The sequence below is a fragment of the Symphalangus syndactylus genome, chromosome 11, assembly GCF_028878055.3.
Source record: "Symphalangus syndactylus isolate Jambi chromosome 11, NHGRI_mSymSyn1-v2.1_pri, whole genome shotgun sequence".
NCBI lineage: Eukaryota > Metazoa > Chordata > Mammalia > Primates > Hylobatidae > Symphalangus > Symphalangus syndactylus.
In genome coordinates this window covers 123,188,393-123,203,597 of record NC_072433.2, presented here as the reverse complement: position 1 = coordinate 123,203,597, position 15,205 = coordinate 123,188,393, and the positions used below count along the sequence as shown (strand labels likewise).

Here is a 15,205-nt window from a genome sequence, read left to right as displayed (position 1 = left end):
CCCTGGATGGTGAATGCTGCCTCTTTCCTTCTTGCCCACACAGATCAGGGAAGAATTTCTCTTGAGTGGCAGTAGGTTCCAACAGAGCCAGTACTTAGAGAGAAACCCTTTGACTTTGCCAAGAAAAGAATTCCCCTTTATGGTGACTTTGCTCTCCAGCTGGGTCTTTGGCTTTCCGCTCTGTTTTCTCTTTCTGGATCCCTTTTTCTGAGAACTCATCTGTGCAACAGCTTTAACCATCACAGGATGAGACTATTTCCGAGTGCCTGGCATTTAGCAGGCTTTGCACAGGGTGCCAAGCACCGTGCCTGGTACACAATAGGCTTCTTATAGAGGACTGGCCACAATGCCTACTCCACCGTAGGCTTCTTACAGAGTGCCAAGCACAGCACCCAGCACGTGACAGGTTTCTCACAGGGGGCCAAGCCCAGTGCTGATGTGTGGTAGGCTTCTTGGTAAGTGTTTACTATTAGTAGTTCCTATATGTACTTAGCAATACTACCTCTAGGAATGCCTTCTAGATCCCTTTGTCCCTATTCTTTCCAGGTGATTAGACTCTTATTAATTTCCACTAGTTTTAAAATAAGCTCCTATTATGTGCCAGGCATTGTGCTAGAAGTGCAGGAGTTCGGTCTGATCTCTGCCTTTTCTGAGCTTATACCCCTTGGCTTCACCTATGACTGGAATCTGCAAGATTCAAGTCATTTGAACAATTAGCTGCTCCCCCTCGATCGGGAGTTTGATTCCTTCCTCTGTGGGCTTTGTGCTCCTTTGGCTAGAGATTGTGCTTTATCTCAGTTTCCTAACTTCCACAGCCAGCTCATGTCGGTCATTTGGAAAATGTTCGAAGTGGTTGGTTTTTTTTAATCATTGAGACTGGGTCTTGTTCTGTTGCCCAGGCTGCAGTGCAGTGGCATGCTCACAGCTCACTGCAGCCTCAAACTCCTAGGCTCAAGAGATCCTCCTGTCTCAGCTTCCCAAATAGCTGGGACTACAGGTGTACACCACTACGCCCAGCTAATTGTTTTTTAGAGATGGGAGTCTCATTATGTTGCCCAGGTTAGTCTCAAACTCCTGGCCTCAAGCTATCCTCCTGCCTTGGCCTCCTAAAGTGCAGGGATTATAGGTGTGAACTACCACATCCAGCCTAAGGGAGTGGCTTTGTACTCAGTGGAGCTCCAGTCCCACTTTCCCTGGCCTATTATGCAGGCCCCCTGGAGTTCTCACTCTCACACTGTATTTATCCTGTCTAAAGGAAGTCACTACAGCTTCCATTGCTCATTGTCTAATAACAACAAAAAGGAAAAGAAGTCTTGGTCTCATCTTGCAGTATTTTCCCTAGTCATAGGTCATTCTGTCTTGTTCTCCTTCAAAATCTCTATAGGCGCGGCCTCTCCCTTGCCCCTTCTGCTACTCATTCTCCTGATTTTGGAGATCTCTTCTCTCACCATTCCTGTACACGGCAGCCAGATCAGTCTTTTTGTAGATTCCCCTTCAAAACAGTGGTTAACTGCTTCAAATCTGCAAAGAATTCTACATTTCTGACATAATGCAATGTTTACTCCATTTAAGAGCTTTCAAGAGCCTCATCAATCTAGCCCAGTTCTCCACCAGGGTCTGGAGTCGTTTCATATTTTCATGACTTGAAGGGCAGGGGGATGCTACTGACATCTAACGAGTAGAGACCAGGGATGCTGCTCAACATCTACAATGCACAAGGCAGCGCCCCCAGATAGCAGAATGATCCTGCCCCAAATGTCCACAGTGCTGAGGTTGGAAGCTCTGATCTAACCCCGTCCTACCATCCAAGCACCTCACAAAACCACATGCTTTAATACAGGCAATCTGGCTTCCTCCCTGGCTGAGGAGCAAGCCGCCCTCACTTCCTTTGTGAGAGTGAATGTGGGTGCTAGAAATATCACAAGCTCTGGAACTACAGCCACCTGGAACTGAGTCCCGTCATATCTATTTGTGTGACATTTACTTAACCAGGCTTGCCTTGCCTCCCTCTGAAAAATAAGCACAGTATTTACTTCATAAAATGTGTGAGACCCAAAAGAGAGCTCCCACGTGTTCTTCAGGCTTCCATTTAGGCATTGCTCACCTGTGCCCCCCCAGTGCTCTTTACTTCTGTATCAGCTGCCAAACCCATTGTCTTGCGTGGGGATTTGCTTGTTTTTCTCACCATTATATCTTCACAGTCTGTTTGTAGGCATCACTAATATAGATGGTCCTCCATTTACAGTGGTCTCATTTAATTTTTCAATTTTGTGATGTACCCATACGACTGTTCAGTTTCTCACTTTCAGTACAGTATTTAGTACGCATTAAGAATCCTGAGTTGTGTATACCTGACTGCACACAACTCGAGGTTTTCAACACTTTATTGTAAAATAGGCCTTGTGTTAGATTATTTTGCCCAACTGTAGGCTAATGTAAATTTAGGGTAGGCTAAGCTAAGCTAAGCTATGATATTCAGTAGGTTAGGTGTATTAAATACATTTTTGACTCATGATATTTTAAACTTATGATGAGTTTACAAGGATGCAACTCCACTGTAAGTTGAGAAGCATCTGTACAGGAATAAATGAAAAAAGGTCTGAAATAATATTGCATACCCATTTCCCACCCAATGAAGTTTGGAAATGTTGTGTTTTGTGGGTTTTCTTTTCTTTCTTTCTTTTTTTTTTTTTTTAAGATAGTCTCGCTCTGTCGCCCAGGCTGGAGTGCAGTGGCATAATCCGGCTCACTGCAGCCTCCACCTCCTGGGTTTAAGCAATTCTCCTGCCTCAGCCACCGTAGTAGCTGGGATTACAGGTGTCCACCACCTTACCTGGCTAAGTTCTGTATTTTTAGTAGAGACAGGGTTTCACCATATTGGCCAGGCTGGTCTTCAACTCCTGACCTCAAGGGTCTCCCTGCCTCAGCCTCCCTAAAGTCCTGGATTTACAGGCATGTGCCACCAAAGCCCGGCCTTAAGTATATTTTTGACTCATGATATTTTAAGCTTCTGATGGGTTTACAGGGATGTAACTCCATTGTAAGTCGAGAAGCATCTCTACATGAATGAATGAATGAATGAATGAATGAACAAAAGGTCTGAAATAATATTGTGTACCCATTTCCACCCAAAGAAGTTTTCAAATGTTGTTTGATTTTTTTAAAGGCAGGTTTTTAAAATAGCTTTATTGAGATATAATTGACATACAATAAACTGTACATATTTAAAGTGTACAATTTGGTGAGAGATTAAATATGTTCATACCTGTGAAACTCTCACCACCGTCCATGTACTGAACGTATCCTTCACACGCAAAAGTTTCCTCAAGTCCTCTTGTAAACCAAGAGGAGTTCTGCAGAATAAAAAAGCTGATAGACTCACACACCCGCAAGGCCAAATCTGGTCCTACCTCTCAATTTCCTTATCTGCAAAATGAGGAATGTTCACCTTGCAGGATTGTCTCAGGTGCACATAAAATGGTCTAATTGAACTCGTAGCAGGATGGCAGGAGATCAACAAAGCGTGGTTATTATTATCTGCCCTGTTCTGTCCAAGATTCCCTTGTGTGGATTCTCTCACGCTTCCCTCCACCTACTGAAATCGATCGCAACCTTCAAGTGCATCTGAGGGGCTGTCCATCTTGTCATGCTCTCTCTGATCTTTCTCTTTTCCTTATTTCTAAAGCCCTTGCAGTTAGGTACACACAACTCAAGGTTTCTAACGCTTCGGCTTGGTTTCACTCATAATCATCTCTCTCCTCCTAAAGAGAGAGAAAGTAACTGATGTAAAGGTTAGGTCTGTGTCATAAATATGTTTTTTTTTTCTATTCCCTTTACAACACCTGCCTCAAGGCTGAGAATGTATTCAAAGGAGGCTTCCCGATTGACTGGCTTATAAAAGAGTTTTCATCTCAAGAAATTTTATCTTTTTTTTTTTTTCATTTTTTTCTGGTTCATTGTACACATAATAATGTAACAATATCCGTGATCAAAAAATAAAGAGAAATCACTCTGCATTCCACTCCTATTGCATGTTGGCAGTTGGATATTTTCCCTTTCCTTTCATTTTGTGTCTACATGCACCAAGAATTTGTACAAAGCTGTGATCACAGAGTCGATGGAATTTGGCATTCTTCTTTTTTACTCAATGTGCTACCATGGGCATTTTTTTCATTTTGTGGCTGTCTTCATAATTATCATTTTTTAAGGGAGTGCACAATACTCAAGTATGTGGGTGTAGCGTAATCGACTGAACTGTTTCCTTTCTGTTGATGGTAGGGGCTGGTTCTGAATTTTCACTGTTTTAGACAATGCTGTAATTCACTCTGTCAACATGTGCTGAGCACTTACAATGAAGCAGAAGCAGTGTTTGGCTCTGCAACAGGCAGCCTTGTACCTGTAGCTTTGCTCTTCTTATTTCTTGAGGGTAGGTTTGCTGGGATGGAGGGTCGTGTAAATGTATTTGTAACTTCCTGGGTATTCTGAGTGTCATCTCAAGGTCTCTATTTAAAAACACAACGAATTGTGGGAAGTCACCATTGAAGGAAGGTGAGGGTGAGGTGGGTCTCAAATGCCTTCTGTTCTTCTGACATCAGCAGACACCAGTGATTTGGGGGCTAAGAGAGTAGATCTAGGGCAGCGGGAAGATGAGAGGATGGGAAGGATGCTGAGCAAATGGGGCAGGCAGGAGTTCTCTGGTTATGGGCTATTACTTTTTCAGAAGAGATGCCGTCTCCCTTCTCTTCCCACTCCCCACGTCCTGCCATCTGCACTGGCCTCCTTTCAGGTTCATAAGTTCAGCAAGCTTTTCCCGATGTGGGACTGTAGCCCATTGCATCCCTGTTAGTCAGAAATGCTCTTCCTTTGGCCGACTTCTCATCCCTCAACTCTCAGCCAAAATCCCACTCTGTGATTGAGAGTGTTTCTGATTTCTCCATCAGTAAGTATTCGCTAGCACCTTGCATTTCACTACCAGAGCACATGTCGAAAATGTGTATCAGTCATTTCTCTTTATAGTTTTATTTTTTGTCCCCTCTCCCTCCGTTAAGATTCTGTATTCCACAAGGACAGTGACTCTCAAGATGGCATTGCTGGATCTCTGGCCGTGGCACAGTCTCCAGGCCATCACAGACACAAAGCACAGAGGTATTAAGCAATTATATTCATGCATACATGAAAGAATGCTTGCCAAAATATCACGTAAGGAAGTCAAAGAAAAAATGACTGAAGGGACAATGATAGCTCATTTTCCAGACCACAGCTTAAGAGACTCAAGTTAAAGATAGGAAGAACTGACCAGGCGCGGTGGCTCATGCCTGTAATCCCAGCACTTTGGGAGGCCGAGATGGGTGGATCACGAGGTCAGGAGATCAAGACAATCCTGGCTAACACGGTGAAACCCCGTCTCTACTAAAAATACAAAAAATTAGCTGGGTGTGGTGGCGGGTGCCTGTAGTCCCAGCTACTCAGGAGGCTGTGGCAGAAGAATGGTGTGAACCCAGGAGGCGGAGCTTGCAGTGAGCCGAGATCGCGCCACTGCACTCCAGCCTTGGTGACAGAGAGAGACTCCGTCTCAAAAAAAAAAAAAAAAAAAAAAAAAAAAGGATAGGAAGAACTACCTGAGAGCTATGGAACTGGGCAAACGGATGTTCTCAAAATTAGCCTGCAGCCTCTAGACATCTGAGAAACAGAGGGTCGCCTTCTAACATCTAGCTTAAAGCTTTCCTTTCACATCCTGCTGGAACTATTGGGACAACCTTAAATTATATGCAATGGTCTGCATTCCAAATTTAAAAATAAATCTGAAAATTCAGACCATCAGAATCTCCTCCTTTTCAAGAAACTTCCCAAGTGTCACCAAATCTGTTCTAAAACTATCACCTCAAATAACCAGCTCTCCCATCCACTTGTCCTTCAGTTTTCCCATCTTAATCTGTGATTTGAAGAAAATTGTTTCCCTTTTGAGACAGGTTCTTGCTGTCTGTCACCCATGCTGGAGTGCATTGGCATGATCTCAGCTCACTGCAACCTCTACCTCCCAGGATCAAGCGATCCACCCAACTCAGCCTTCTGAGTAGCTGAGACTACAGGCATGCGTCACCACGCTCAGCTAAGTTTTGTATTTTTGGGGGGGTGCAGGTAGAGATGAAGCTTCACTATGTTGGCCAGGGTGGTCTCAAACTCCTGGGCTTAAGTGATCTGCCCTCCTCGGCCTCCCACAGTGCTGGGATTATAGGCATGAGCCACTGTGCCCAGCCTTGTTTCTTTATTATGATTCTATCTGGACAACATAATATCTTTGTACGTAACAATTTTGTGTTGGAAAACGAGAATGCCGAAACAATGGCTCTGGCCCAAATCTGAATCCTCTCAGAAGCTGTGAGTGGCATGGACCCTGAGAAGAAGCCTGGAGCCCGGAGCAATAGACAGAGTGAGACACACAAAATCATCTGAAACCATGATGGCAGCTGGGTTTCCATCTGCTTCCCTGTGTTGGCACACATGTGGCCATGATCAATAACTTCAGAATCACAGGTTATAAACCATCATTCCCCCAGGTGACTGCAACAGCCAGCAAATGATCTTGCAGCCCCAGCCTCCCTCCTCCCATGCATACCCTCTGCAGCACCACCAGTGATTTTTCAAAACCCAAATCAAATCATAGCCCCATTTTAGTCTGTCATTGGCTCTTGGTCACACCCAGGTTGGACTCCACATTTGCTGGATTGGTGTACGTAGTCTATGTGCATCTGATACCTGCCTCCTCGCTCAGCCTCACCTCATGCCCCTTCTTCCCTTTCCCCCCAGGTGTCTCTTTGCCAATACCTATAATTAGACAAGATAACAAGACATCCCTGGACTTGCACTCCAGTAAGCCTTCTTGTAGTTCTCCCAGCCTCTGAGCCTCTTGCATTCCTCAGTATGCATGCACATGACTTTCCTTTCCCAACGCAGCCCCCTCCCTGCTCCTTTCTTCCTATAGATAATTGTGGCTCATGCTTCACTGTTCAGAGAGGCGCTATCTGTACAGGAAAATCACGGGCTCCAAAGTTGAAATGCCTGGCTTGACTCCAGGCTCCACCTTTCACTGCCAGTTCCAGGCCTTTCTGGGTGCACACAATGACAAGGTTTCTCATTTTGCCTTCAGTAAGGCGTAACCAACGACCTGAGCAGTAGTGCTAGACTGTGAGAAGAGTGTGTGTTCTTTCTGAGACTGGCCCATAAAACCTCCTATTCATGACCCTTTGGTGCTCTCTGCCCATCTGTCGTCTAGAAGCGAAGGACCTTTAGACCCAAGACAATAGTGGAACCATAAGATGAAAAGAGCCTGGGTCTCTGAATGTTCTTACAGAAGATCATCCACCAAATATCCACCTTAAGCTATCATGTGAATGAATGAGAAATAAACTTCTGGGTTAAGATGGTCAAATAGGAGCTAGCATAACTTTAATACATTAGCTTTCCAAGTTACTTAACCGATTCATTCCTTGGTGACAATAGTGGGGTTAAGAGGATTAAATGAACTAATGCATGTGAAGTATTTGGCACAGAGCTAATAATACTAAGCCCCCAATATATGTTTGCTGCATATTATTATTATTATTATTATCCCTCTTTTAAATAAGTGCTACTGCTCTTGGAGAGCAGAGCAAGGGCCAGCCTGGTGCTTTTTCAAAAGCAAACATCTTACCTTTTAACTTCTTGCACGTAGTCTGCATTTCTGTCAAAGAGGTGGGTCACAGAGTCTTTGATTGCTTCATGCTTGAAAGTAGAGGCTGTTCCAAAGACAGTCACACTGGGGACAGTGGAACACAGCTGAGCCACAGCTTGACCCTGCAAGGAAAAGACAATAGCTATGTCATACATAGAAGCCACCAGATCATAGCCAGTGTTGCTGGGTGTAGAGCAGGATTTCTCCATTGGCACTATTGACTTTTCTTTTCTTTTTTTTTTCTTCTTCTTTTTTTTTTTTTTTTTTTTTTTTAGAGATGGAGTCTCACTCTGTCACTCAGGCTGGAGTGCAGTGTGCAGTGGTGAGATCTTGGCACACTGCAACCTCTGCCTCCCGGGTTCTAGCGATTCTCATGCCTCAGCCTCCCAAGTAGCTGGGACTACAGGTACATGCTGCTACGCCTGGCTAATTTTTTGTATTTTTTGTAGAGGTGGGGTTTCACCGTGTTGCCCAGGCTGGTCTCGAACTCCTGAGCTCAGGCAATCCACCTGCCTCAGCCTCCCAAAGTGCTAGGATTACAGGCGCGAGCCACTGTGCCCGGAGGACATTTTAAAGGTTGGATTAGTCTTTGTGGTAGGAGACTGTACTATGTGTTGTCAGATGTTTAGCCCTCCTGGCCTCTACCTACTACATGCCAGTAGCATCCTCCCAGTTGTGACAACCACAAATGTATCCAGACATTGCAAAGTGTCGCCTGGGTGGAAGGACAAAATCTCCTGTGGTTAAGAATCACTGGCGTAGAGGAAAGTCATTGGGAATCAGATGAATCCAAGCACCAAGACTTAAAAACTGGTATCTTACAATACCACCTACTTCACAGGGCTCTTGCAGATGTCTTAATTTGGGTACCGCAGAAGCCAACCCTGAGATAAGGATTTGAATGTAGGTATTTTACCTGGACAATGATCTCAGGAAATAACAGGGTATTAAAGACAGTAAAAGAAGGCAGCCAATAAAAGATGTGTTATCAAGGCCATATCTACCATGTATAACTGGAGCTCAATCCCTCTGGGGAACCCTGTCAGCAAGTGTAGAATACGCCTCTGAGTTACCCCAACCATGGGCAAGGAAGCCAGAGTATTTATCCAGCATATTTCCATCTGATAGTTGTTGAGGGCTGCTTCTGCAATAGTAATTCTTGCGCCTGTCTGGCTTGTTCCAGTCAAGTGGGCTCCCACGGTAGACAGAAGTCCTAAGCAACCTTCGCCATGTTAAGTGCAGAACAGATAGGATGTGGCTGACAGCATCTTCTACAGGGAAGTGTTAAATAAGGTATTATGCAACACAGGTCAAAGACCTGGCACAAAATGTGACACTTAGATAATACATCCTAATTACCTTTCCCCCTTAGGGGCTTATTATATCCATTGCCGAGATGTCCAGGCATATAGAGAAAAGGTCAACACAAGTTTTAAATATTAAGCAGTCCAGGGGAAATCCAAAATGCAGTTAGGAGCAGGTTTATTCTCCCATATCGCTTTTTCAGTATGGTCAGAATTGAAGTCATTGGACAAAATATTGTGGTCATGTATATTCAGACATTTTCCAGTAAAACCCAGTTTTCTGGTAACTAAGGTGCATTCTAATACCAAGTGTTGTCTCTTTCTGGTGTTCCATCTGCCATTTTAAGGAGGGAAAATATTCTACCAGCGTCATCTGTGATGTTAATTTCTGCCTATCATCTTATTTTCATGTCTTCACGCTGGCGGACTAAATCAGGTTGGCAGGTCAATTTATGGAAATGTTATCTTATCACCCGTTGCAATTAAAGGCAACATTGAGAGAATCACAGAATGTCAGAGTTGGAAGATCATCCAATTACCCCCTCCCCATGACTGCTCTATAGATAAAGGAAAAGACATTCACAAAGGTTAAGGTTACCCACTTTTCAGAGGCAAATCTGGGATTCAAAGTAAGGTCTCCTGGTTTCCAGTTATTACCACTTTCCATTGCTATGCTGTCTACTTATTTTGACATTTTAAGCTAAGCAGGCTTTAAAGTTCCTACTTAAAGTAGACATGTTGCTGGCACACTCCCTTGGAGGTCAACATTTCAGAATATGGGCATGAACCTAAGACTCTGGACAGGCTATAGTTTTCTGTCCTACGAATAGCATTGATACTTGTTTAATTCTCCTGCCTTCTAGATTTTATAAAACAAAGAGAGGACTATCTTTTCTAGGGAGTGTAAATATCAGCAACCAATGCAGCAATTCTCTAAAATTTGCTGGCCTCAGATATGTCATAGTTATGGCTCCATATGGACAGGGCTTGAGATAACCTTCTTACTACTGGGATGGGAAATTACAATTAGTTCCAGTCTCCCTGTATTCCCTTCTGCCCTCTGTCCTTAGGCAAATAGGACATTCATTTATTCATTGAACTATTTTTCACATTTCTATTCTGTACAGCTTGCACTGTACTATGGATTCCAGAGTGTCCAAAATGATTGGCATACGTTAATCTCCAGTCCCAAGCTGCCCACTGAGTCCTGGACTTGCATCTCTATCGTTTTGGCATTTGACTCCACCTGGCTGTCCCAAAAGCAACACATCACACTCAGTTCATGCAAAACCTAACTAGTGGCCATCTCTGAATGAGTTACTCCCTGAGTCAGTTTCCTAGTCCTGCTGTAACAAAGTTCTACAGACCCAGTGGCTTAAACATCAGAAATTCCTTTTGTCACAGTTCTGGAGGCTTAAAGTCTAAAATCAAGGTATTGGCAGGGTTCGTTCCTTCTGAGGGATGTGAGCGAAAGATCTATTCCACGCCTTTCTCCTCGGCTTGTAGATGTGCCTATTCTCCCTGCATCTCTCCACGCCATCTTCCCTCTATGACGCTCTTGTGTCCGAATTTCCCCTTCTCATAAGGACACCAGCCATATTGGATGAGGGCCCATTCCAATGACCTCAATTTAACTGGATTGCCTTTGCAAAGACCCTGTCTCCAAATAAAGCGACGTTCTGAGGTGCTGGGCGTTAGGGCTTCAACATATGAATTTGGAGTGGTGGGGGTGGGATGCAATTTAACCCGTAACACTCCTCTTACTGTGTTTCCTGCTTTAGTGGATGGACTGCACCATTCCCCAGTGCTAAAGCCAGGAATCTGGGCAGCATCCTGGCCTCCTCTTCCTCCCTCGCCCCCACGTCCCTATATTCAGCAAGTGCGTTATCTCTTTGTCCTCGACAGCTCTTGTAACTGTCTCTTCTTAGTCTGGGTCTTCACATTTCTTACCCCGGACTATGACGACACTCCTCCACCTGACCTGGCTGTTTCCAAAAGTCCTTCTGTGTTGAGAGTGACATTTCTCAAACACAACACTGAACACGTCACTATTTATTTTGGACTTCCCAATGTCCATCACGGCTTTCAGAATAAAATGCACACCACCTAGTTTATCACACAAGACTGGTTCCTATTATCTGACCCAGTCTCCCTCATTCACTTATTTCGTCCACTTTTCCAATCTCTACTCCCTAACACACACTGAACTTTAGCCACCAAGATTAGCATTTGCCATGAGCATGGCATTGTGCAGCCCTCAACCCTGGCATTCCCAGAATGACCTTTCATCTTACTTTTGTTTGTTATTAGAGACACGGTCTCACTCTGTCACCCAGGTTGGAGTGTAGTGGCTCAATCATGGCTCAGTGCAACCTTGAACTCCTGGGCTCAAGTGATCCTCCTGCGTCAGACTCCCCAGTAGCTGGGACTACAGGTACATGCCACCATACCCAAATAGTTTTTTTTTTTAGTTGGAGTTTTGCTCTTGTTGCCCAGGCTGGAGTGCAGTGGCACAATCTCGGCTCACTGCAACCTCTGCCTCCTGGGTTCAAGCCATTCTCCTGCCTCAGCCTCCAGAGTAGCTGGGATTACAGGCATGCACCACCATGCCTGGCTAATTTTATATTTTTAGTAGAGATGGGGTTTCTCCATGTTAGTCAGGCTGGTCTTGAACTCCCGACCTCAGGTGACCTGCCCGCCTCGGCCTCCCAAAGTGCTGGGATTACAGGTGGGAGCCACTGCGCCCAGCCTTTTTAAAAATTTTTTTTGTAAATATGGGGTCTCACTATGTTACCCAGGCTGGTCTGGAATTGCTGGCCTCAAGTAATCCATCTAGCTTGGCTTCCCAAAGCACTAGGATTACAGGCATGAGCCACTGTTCCCAGCCTCACCTTCTTTTACTGAGGAAGAAGCTGAAGTTTACAGAGGTTAGGTGTCTGCTCCAACACTAGAGTAACAGCTTGATCTGCTTCACTCCTGGCTGCCACACATACCAGCTGAGCAAACGTATTGGCACCTCTGTTCACTTGTCTAAAATATTTTGATAGCAATACTCTACACAGTCTAGGTTTACTGTGAGATTATGTGATATAATGCATCAAACTGCCTAGAATAATCAATGCTCAATACATGCTTGCTATCACTACTCCTAAGTCCTCTCTTAGTATTTTTCTTGGTCTTATTACATTCACAGTAGCAGCATATCCAGTATCCTGCGATCAGATCCTGCAATGACTATGCTATTTTAGCATCAACGGCAGTTTCCCCACATGCTTTCCCCCTTCTCATTATGACCTCCCTTCCTCTTTCTTCCAATCAGGGCTATTCCCACTCAAGCATCTCCATCCCCAGAAATCCTTTCCGGCATCCCAGATAGAGTTGGTTGCCCCCTTTTGTGCCCCTTTGACTTGTGGTTCTTTTCTCCCAAAGTGTGGCCACCATGGCCTCTGTGGCTTCTGCCTGCCCCATGTGTGAGCTCTGTGGGGGCAGGGACTGTGTCTCCACCGGCCCTCTGCTCCTGTGCCCAGCGCAGAACCTGGCACATAGTAAATGTCTGGTAAAACTTGGTGGACGGATGCATGAGAAACTGGAGGAGGTGAGTGTATGGGGGGCAGCACTTCCCAATCGTTTTGGAGCCTTCATGTCCTTTAGTGTTGTAGAGTTGGAATAAAGCGTAGATTTAATTAACCTATGCAGGTTCTGACTGAAGCAGAACTTCACTATTTCTATTTTAAAGAAAAACATGCACATGGTAAAAAAAAAAAAAAAAAAGAGAGAGATAATATAGGTAATCCAGACCACTTAGGTACTTATATTATTATATAACATATAATATGTGAGTATTAGATAATAGATAAATACATAATATGACATAACTAGAATAATGTACAATTAATATATATAGCCATGATGTGTATATGTATAATTATATATACATAATATATACTATCTATTTAATAAGTAATATAGAAATAGAATTACTAATAACAAAATTAAGATTAGTATGATATATAAGTATTATGTATAATATATAATAATCTATACTATTATATGAAGATTAATGGATGGAAAACACAAATTCATCACCTATCTACTTGCAGCCTTTCTGTTCTCCATCACCTGTCTTAGGCAATGAGAGGCCCTGATAAGATCTTCAATAAATTTTAAATAATGTTCAGCATTTTGTATTTAAGCAGAAAAGTGCCTTCCCACACATTTATAGAAAATCCGTATTCTCCCTTCTCCAACTCCCGAGGTGAATGCAGGATCAGCAGCTCATTTATCCTCATTTCTCCTACGTGCCTAGCAAATAGCATGGACTCAATAAACATTTGTGGAAGACAGAATGAACTTTCAATAAAAAGGACCTTGCAGTTTACTTCCAGAACCAGAACAGAAAATGAACAAGACAATCCATTCTCCCAGTCAGTGCAGTAAATGACGATTTGCATGCGCTTGTTTTTAATGGATTTTCCTTCCTTCTTTTGAACGTAAGGATTCTGCAACACATCTGCCCTTCTCTTCCCTTTGGCTAACAATACAGCATTAATAGCAGCTGCGGCTTCTTTTGTCCCACCATGAGGCAGATACTGTGCTAAAGTGCTTCGTTAAATCCTTAAACCACCTTTAGTGTATTTTTTGTCTTCTTTTCATACCAAAACATGCTTATTCGGAGAAGAAAGTTGGCCAAGGTTACCTGGTTTGTGAATGATAAAGCTGGAAGTCAAATCTAGGTATCTCTGACTCCAAGGCCACTCTGCTATTCATCTTCTTATCTGTGCAGCTGAGCCCTCAAGTTGCCATCTTAGAGACAACCGTGGGTCTTTGCCATCAGTTACTCTTTGGATGGCTTTCTCTCAGGTTCATATGGGCGAAGAGATTTTCAACCAGATGTTAATCCACTCAATCCTTATTGCAGAGCTGCTGGAGTCTCCTTAATCAGAGCACAGGCAGCAGGGAATCCAGGGACTGTGGTAACAAGGGAGCTGATTTAGGTCCCTGAAATATATGACCCTGATCGACAGACTGGCAGTTTAAAGCAAGATCATATTCTAGCATGTAAACGAATGATTAGAGGAGTGAATCCATCTCTTTAAAGGCTTACTACACTGCCTGGTACATATTAAGTACTGAGTAAGGAGCAGTTTTTAGCTATAACAGTTTTGAGATTGGGATGGGGCCCAGTTGAAATTCTTTTTACCCATTAAGTGGGAATTTAGGCTAGATGATCCTACCAGTGCACTGAGATTCAGGATTTAGCATCAGAAACTCAACTAAGTAAGGACAGAGAATGGATGGCTTAGGAAAATCTCTATAATGTAAATACTGTCTACTCCTCCAGCCTTGTTTCTCATTGTATTCTAGAACTCTACCTTGACCACAAGGAAAAACAGTCAGTTCTTCCTAAGTGCCACCCTCTCTTTCACTGTAGGATCTTTGTACATACAATCCCCACTGCTTGGAATCCTCTTTCCTGTCTTTTCTCCCAGTTTATTCCTCGTATCCTTTGAATCTCAGCCTCTCTGTTGCTTTATTGAGTCATTCATTCCATCACTACAGTGCTTTTTTTTTCGACGGAGTCTTCCTCTGTTGCCAGGCTGGAGAGCAGTGGCACGATCAGCTCACTGCAACCTCCGCCTCCCGGGTTCAAGCAATTCTCCTGCCTCAGCGTCCTGAGCACCTGGGACCACAGGTGACTGCTACCATGCCCGGCTAATTTTTGTATTTTTAGTAGAGATGGGGTTTCACCAGGTTGGCCAGGATGGTCTCAATTTCTTGACCTCATGATCCACCTGCCTTGGCTTCCCAAAGTGCTGGGATTACAGGAGTGACTACAGTGCTATTTAATGAGCATCTCTACTGGATCAAACATTATCAGAGGTGCCAGAAATATAAACAAGTTATTTACACATATGGTCCCTGTCTTGGAACTTGCATTGTAATGAAGATGACAGATATTAATAAAATAAACCATTAAAAGTACAATTATAAACCTAAACCATGAGAATGAGAGTGCCAATTCCACTGAACCATTAGCAAAAGACTGCATTGGTGCACTATGTTTTTGGACATATGCAGACAATGAAGGGCATGCATTAAAATGGAGTGTGTGGGCATGTCGGAGGAGATAGATAAGGACAAGGAAAGGACCCACCTGTGGTCAAGTTTCTCAAATGGGTTGTGTGACTAG

At 43.7% G+C, this 15,205-nt stretch overlaps 1 protein-coding gene across 1 annotated transcript in view; it reads right to left on the bottom strand.

Moving 5' to 3' along the window:
* VAT1L (vesicle amine transport 1 like) overlaps positions 1–15,205 on the bottom strand; it is a 195,337-nt gene that overhangs the window by 112,709 nt on the left and 67,423 nt on the right. The window contains exon 4 of the mRNA XM_055299635.2: positions 7,691–7,833. Within this exon, the coding sequence (XP_055155610.1) occupies positions 7,691–7,833 (143 nt within the window). The remainder of the gene's footprint in view (positions 1–7,690; positions 7,834–15,205) is intronic.